The 6,930-nt window shown below is 48.2% G+C and overlaps 1 protein-coding gene across 1 annotated transcript in view; it reads left to right on the top strand.

Annotated features, from left to right (window-relative positions):
- Positions 1-3,985, top strand: part of LOC115106953 (uncharacterized) — an 11,849-nt gene extending 7,864 nt beyond the window's left edge. Inside the window, exons 2-5 of the mRNA XM_029630213.2 lie at positions 548-739; positions 1,029-1,185; positions 1,758-1,940; positions 2,084-3,985. Coding sequence (XP_029486073.1) covers positions 548-739; positions 1,029-1,185; positions 1,758-1,940; positions 2,084-2,351 — 800 coding nt within the window. The 3' untranslated portion in view covers positions 2,352-3,985. The remainder of the gene's footprint in view (positions 1-547; positions 740-1,028; positions 1,186-1,757; positions 1,941-2,083) is intronic.
- The last annotated feature ends 2,945 nt before the right edge of the window (positions 3,986-6,930 follow it).

Below are 6,930 nucleotides of genomic sequence, written 5' to 3'. Positions count from 1 at the left end.
TTATTTAAGACCAGTTTATTATTAATTACCCATTCTGACACAGACTGTAACACCTTATTTAAATTTTCAGTGAGCTCACTGGCTTTGGGTGCTGACATGTAGAATGTGGAATCATCCGCATACATAGTCATTCTAGCTTCGTGTAAGACCAGTGTCAAATCATTTGTAAAAATAGAGAAGAGTAATGGCCCAAGGCAACTGCCCTGAGGGACACCGCACTGTACATATCTGATGTTAGAGGAGCTTCCATTAAAGACAACTCTCTGAGTTCTATTGTGTATTTACAGAGAATTACATCAACCCCCCTCTCCTTGAAACATATATTTTCCTCAATCTCTTTCTCTCTCTTCTGCCCTCTTTCTATAAACAGCTAATTAAACTGTGTAAAATTTACTCTGAGAGTTTTAGATTGAACACCTTTTGAGAGTGTATACCTTATGCTAGATATAAACATCAGTAATAAATGAAAATCAAAATATTCTAAACCCTTCCTCTTGTTCTGCTTTTGTAATTCTCATATTCACTCTCTATCTCACGTTCTCGCCAGGTCTGTTGTGTGTGTCCGTGCTTCCCCCGAGGCGCGGGTCATTCTATGTGGAGCATGGGACAGGGGTGTCGGTGGGTACAGTGCTGGCCTTCTGGTGCAGGGAGGGCTACCAGCTGGTGGGCAGTGATAAGATCTCCTGCAGCGTCTGGGCAGGCAAACCCCAGTGGAGCAACTTCCTGCCAGTCTGTGAGGGTGAGACAACACAGCTGGTCCAATCCCTCGCTAGCCCTTTCACTCCCAGCCTCTTCTCTTATTCTGTGCCCATTTCACCTAGCTCATACCCTCCTTCCCTAGCTCCCTTCTCCTAGCTGCTACACATTTCTCTTACCCTCTTTTCCTAGCTCCCTATTCCTTGCTCCTACCCCTGCAGTGATCACAGATCTTAAAAAATATATCCGAAGCGACATTATAGGTGAACGTAATTTGTCAGAGACTCAGTACTGGACTGAATTGACTTGCCTTTGACCTGCCTTCCCCTCAGCCATATCGAGGCCAGAGGACCGGGGTCTGCGCGTGGCCGTGTTGGCCTCAGTGGTCAGTGGCATCGTCATCCTGGCAATGTCTCTCTCCTTCATCATCTGCTGCCTGCAGGAACGCACTGGGAAGGACAGGGCCACCAGGAGGGACGGCAGGAACAGGTACACACAAACACACCCACACGCATTCATAGGTGCAAGCAAGCAAGCACACACACGCACACATTTGAAATGCTTTATTTGAATCCACAAATCACATATCACATTACAGTCGAGAAGGATTCAAACATTTCATAGGTCATGGATATATCGACACTTGTGGATACAGAAAGCACCTTCTTATCCATACAATAAGGCTGCCCATGACCACTGACACAGAGCAGTACCTCGTAGGACGCTTTGCCTTTGTGCGACGCAGGCCTGCAATTTGAATGCACGTACCGTCAACCTGGCCGAGACTCCCAAATATCAGCACTATAAGTTTGCACTGATAACCAAGGCTGTTCAGGCGTGACACGAGGGTCTGGTATTTCAACAAATTGGCAGCAAATGTCTGCTCCATGTAGGAGTCCATGAGCACCTCCCTCTGACCTCCCCCCACAACAACAATATGTGGCATATTTTAGAAAACACATTAATATCACACACACACACACACACACGCTCCGAACCTTTACCGGAAAGAGGAGACAGGGGTGATATTGATGGAGATGATGATAACCACCTCTCTCCAGGCGTAGAGACACGCGGTCTTCTCGGCGTAGTGAGTGCTGGCTGGAGAGAGAGGACGGGGACTGGGGCACGTTTCCCCCTCCTAAGATCTTCCACCTGTCACAGCGGCCGGACCTCCGGCTGGCTGCAGAAAGCCCTGTCTACCTGGGAGGCATGGCCGGCTTCGACAACCGCGGATACCAGAGGTGAGAACCTGAGATCTACTGTATGAACCTAAACGTGTTGTAAATATCAATTGAAACCTGCTACAGTATGCACCTTTTATAGACACCAAATATGGTTTGTTTCCACTCATTCTAAGGTCTCTCTCTCCTCTCTCTCTCTCTAGGAGTCAGGAGAGCCTACTGAAGGCCCCGATTCCTGGTCTGTTCCGGGCGGAGAGTCAGATCATCTACCCCCACGTGGTGCTCCAGAGAGTCCCCACCCCCACTGCCCCAACTGCCCCTGTCTACCCCCACAACATTCCCCCCAACTCTGCCTCCAACTCCGGATGTGCTCCCTCACAGCCACACTACATGCCCCCATATCCTACCCTGCAGTATCCCATCCACAACTCCACCCCCCAGCGAGTTCCATGGCAAATGCAGCCCCATTGAACTGTCACTGTCCACTCGCTCTCTCCCTCTCTGGAGGTCAAGTGTCAATGAGGAAGGATCAAATAACACACTATTCCCTAATAAGTGCGCTACGTTTGAGCAGAGCCCCATGCAGCTAACCTTATACAAGTTTTGGTCAAAAGTAATGCACTACATCGGGAATAAGGTGTTATTTGCCATTTGAGAACAGCCCTCAGACCCCTGTCAGCGAGATGCTTCTACTACTGCAAGGATGGCTGGATGGGACACGTGTTACTGTATATACTGTATGATATGGACTGACAGAGAGACCAGAGGGTCTTTTCCAGCACTTTCTGACTCCTCGCCTCTTCTCTCACTGAAAAAGCCCTTTCTGCTGTTTCTAGTGTATCTCTACACGGCAGAGGAGGTTTTTCTATCTCTACCATTCTCTCTGTGTCTCCTGTCAAGGCTTTTGTTCATTTTGTGGTGTCCTCCATTTTCACAAGAGCTTTCTTCCTATTAGTCTTCTGATTGGTCAAAGTCCCCTTCAGATCCGGGCCTATCAGGACACATCCACTTGTTGATGTCACTGACTGAAGACTGTGAGATGTTGTTTGGCGGTGGTCCCCAAGTCGTCACCGACCAAAGAAGAAATGGACTTAGCTGAGGAAGGTGGATACAGAAATCATCCCCAATACCATGTATGGGTGTATAATATATTATTCTTAAAGGTCATGAATATGCAAATTCATGTTTTTCATGAAATTGGATGATATTTGGATGAAAGTATGATGGCCAAAGTATGAAAAATGACTGTTTCGTCTACATTGATAAAGTTTGGATTCTTGGATTCAGGAGGCGGGATTATTAAGGGGATAGGGTGACATCACTCTAACTCTCTCATTTTAATACACAAATGGTAACATGATATTCTCTTACCTAATTTAAATAAGTACCGCCTTGTAACCAGCATCGGAGAAAGCGTGTTTGCAGAGGGGCGTGGTTTATATAGCTAAATAGCTACTCTACTGGTGTTAGCTAGTCACTGGCTAGCTAGGTCTTCAGCCAGCATGGAACTAAAGGGGGGACAGGTCGTTCAAAACTCTGACACAGTTGTCAGGTCAACACATCCGTCAGTGCTAGTGTGAACCGCAGCACCAGAAACATGTCAAACGGGAGATGTATAAATCAAATATGTATATCATTGATGCAATTTCAATGTTGTTTGAGTTGCTTTGTGTATCACTTCCTGGTAGTTAGTAAAGTAATTTTCCAACATTTTTAGCATTTATATCCCAAAATAATATAATGGGGGATATTTCTGTCACTCAAAAGGCTATTTTACATGGGAATCAGAATGACTGTTCAGGACATTTCATGATATGAGAAGGCCTTTCAGCAAAGTTCAGCCATTATTTTCCCCTATTTGTTCTAAAGCTTTGGACTAAAACTTTGGAGAGCTCCTTACCTGTCGTTGAAGTCTTTGTCGTGTGTTTTTCTACGGTGGTAGGAGACTTGGAACAGTCACACCAACTAACCTGCACTTTATGGATTTTACTGACGGGCTGGCAATAGAAATTGCAAGAACCTTGCGCTGACTATTCCCGCAATATGTTTGTATGAAAAATGGTTTCTACCTAAAAACTGATTAAAGATATTTTTGTTTAGTTGAATGTAGTGCTCTGGGAGTATTTTGTGTCTCCACGTGACCTTTATTTCCATAGCAATGTGCCCTATCCATCAACTGTCATTTCTGCACTCTTCAGCAGCAGATCAGTCCCATAGAAAACGCTGACATGCTCTGAACCAGCGTTTCACTCTGTCCTGGGGACCCCAAAGTGTGCACCTTTTGGTTTTTGCCCTAGCACTACGCACAGCTGATTCAAATCATCAAAGCTTGATGAGGAATTGATTCCATGAATCAGCTGTGTAGTGTTAGACCAAATGTGGACCTGTATAATGATGGGTGAAATGTGATCTGTAGTTATATCCATCAATATGTGGGGGGGGAGGGGCGTTCTCGTCCTGTCAAACTATCCTCAGCTCTTCTGCTACTCCAGCTTGAGGTTGAGGATGGAGGTTGAGGATGGCGGTTGAGGATGGAGGGTTGAGGATGGCGGATGAGGATGGAGGTTGAGGATGGAGGTTGAGGATGGAGGTTGAGGATGGAGGGTTGAGGATGGAGGGTTGAGGATGGAGGTTGAGGATGGAGGGTTGAGGATGGAGGTTGAGGATGGCGGTTGAGGATGGAGGGTTGAGGATGGAGGGTTGAGGATGGAGGGTTGAGGATGGAGGTTGAGGATGGCGGTTGAGGATGGCGGTTGAGGATGGAGGGTTGAGGATGGAGGGTTGAGGATGGAGGGTTGAGGATGGAGGGTTGAGGATGGCGGTTGAGGATGGCGGTTGAGGATGGCGTTTGAGGATGGAGGGTTGAGGATGGCGGTTGAGGATGGAGGGTTGAGGATGGAGGTTGAGGATGGCGGTTGAGGATGGAGGGTTGAGGATGGCGGTTGAGGATGGAGGTTGAGGATGGCGGTTGAGGATGGAGGGTTGAGGATGGAAGGTTGAGAATGGAGGTTGAGGATGGCGGTTGAGGATGGAGGGTTGAGGATGGCGGTTGAGGATGGAGGTTGAGGATGGTGGTTGAGGATGGAGGGTTGAGGATGGAGGGTTGAGAATGGAGGTTGAGGATGGCGGTTGAGGATGGAGGTTGAGGTTGTCAACATGTTGACTGGTCTTCTAGCCAAACGCTGCTCTGCTGTGGCTGCAGCTGAAGGGAGGGAAGGTTCTGTCTGCATCTAAGGTCTGTCTGTCTACCGTCCCAGTCGCTCTGCGTCACCTGGCACTTAGTTTGGTACTAACTTTTTTCTAGCACTGAAGGTTTTGAAGGTTTTACTTGTGACGATCATGCTATGTGCTTGTTTTATCCATAGAAATAGATTCGAAATAGATTCTATTTCTATGCTTTTACCTTTGCCAGATTGATATGCCTGTCGTGCATGGCTCTGTAGTAGGCTATAGATTATAGGTGTACAGTGAGTCTCAGGTTCTAGATGACTACTGTGATTGTGTGGTGCTAGTTGGCTAACACCTGTGACTCTCAGATTCGGGGTCTGAACCTGGCTCTTCTGGACCTGCTCTACCTGCTCCTGAAGCCCATACCCATCTACACCAACTTCATCAGCCACCCAGGGCCCCTCATTTCTCCAGGTGAGGCCATCACCATCCTCAACCTGGTGGGCTGCCCCATCCTCCTGGCCTGCATGTGTGTGGAGCGTTACCATGCTGCAGCCCAACCCGTTCTCTACCTGTATCTGGGGAAGTGGGAGTACCAGCTGGCCGTCTACGGCCTGGTGTGGGCCATCATCCCGAGTCTGATCATCCTCACGGGCTTCACGGAACTCGATGACCTCCTCAGCTCGCCACTGTCATCTCCGTCCTCTTCCTGCTAACGCTGGGCTGTCTAGGGAGCACGGTCTGGAAACCGAGCCCCGCCCAGAGTCAGACCCAGGGGAAGACAACTTTGTCTCTGAAGAGGAGGGCCCTTAAGAATATGCTAGCTGTCCTGGAGCCCACCGCGGTGGTGTATCTTCCGGTTCTAGTGCTCTAGACGCTCTTTTTCCTCGTGGAGTCTACAAAGCTGGATACAAAGTTGTGCAATGTTATGAAGATGATGATATGCTTCCCCAGCTTTGGCCTCTACATTGGTCTCATGTTCTACCTTGCCAGAGCCAGGCAGCTGCAGGTGGGATGTTTCTGGAGAAGAGTGGAGAGGAAGGCAGAGAAGACGGAGAGAGCAGAGTAGGCATTCATTGTGTTCAATGAATTGCTTCTCTGCCTTAGCGTCAGCCTCACCGAGTCGTAGCGGCACATCACTCCTGGGTTCATCCCTGTCATCTTGTTCAGGTAGGTGGTGGTGGTGGTAGTTTTTGAGTCTGCACTTGGAAGTCTGTGACCCGTAGGTCAATGGAGCGACTTCCATGTGATCTGCTCGTGCCAGGCATAGGTTGGTGTCTTTGGTCCTTCCTCCTCACCTCTGCTTCCCTAGCTCTGGCAGCTACATTGGTCCCATGTTCTACCTAGCCAGAGCCAGGCAGCTGCAGGTGGGGTTTTTCTGGAGAAGAGGGAGGAGGAAGGCAGAGGAGACAGAGAGAGCAGAGAAGGCAGAGGAGAAGGAGAGAGCAGAGAAGGCAGAGATAGCAGAGAGGACGGAGAGAGCAGAGAAGCCAGAGAGCGCAGAGAGGACGGAGAGAGCAGAGAAGGCAGAGCGAGCAGACGGAGACAGCGGAGAAGACAGAGAGAGCAGAGAAGACGAAGTGACTGGTAAGTGGTCCCTTAGTGTGGCACAGTTTGAGCAGATGGTGGATGAAATGCATTATGTAAATGTTGTATGCTTGTTTTTTCAACTACTATTCACTACTATGCAAATAAATTCAAAACGACCCTTTCTCAAATGACATAGCTAGTGAATTCTCTTTCTGCCACCTGTTTGTTCACACTGTCACTCACCCACCATATTTCTCTTCTAGATGAAAACCATCATAACATCCATTAGGTGGCGCTATATGACCACAATAATCAATTAACTCCAGGAAGGAATCCTAACTTTCGCTCTCAG

Source organism: Oncorhynchus nerka, linkage group LG23 (assembly GCF_034236695.1).
Source record: "Oncorhynchus nerka isolate Pitt River linkage group LG23, Oner_Uvic_2.0, whole genome shotgun sequence".
Taxonomy (NCBI): Eukaryota; Metazoa; Chordata; class Actinopteri; order Salmoniformes; family Salmonidae; genus Oncorhynchus; species Oncorhynchus nerka.
Note: the sequence above shows the minus strand (reverse complement) of the source record. Positions and strands in the feature narration are given on the sequence as shown.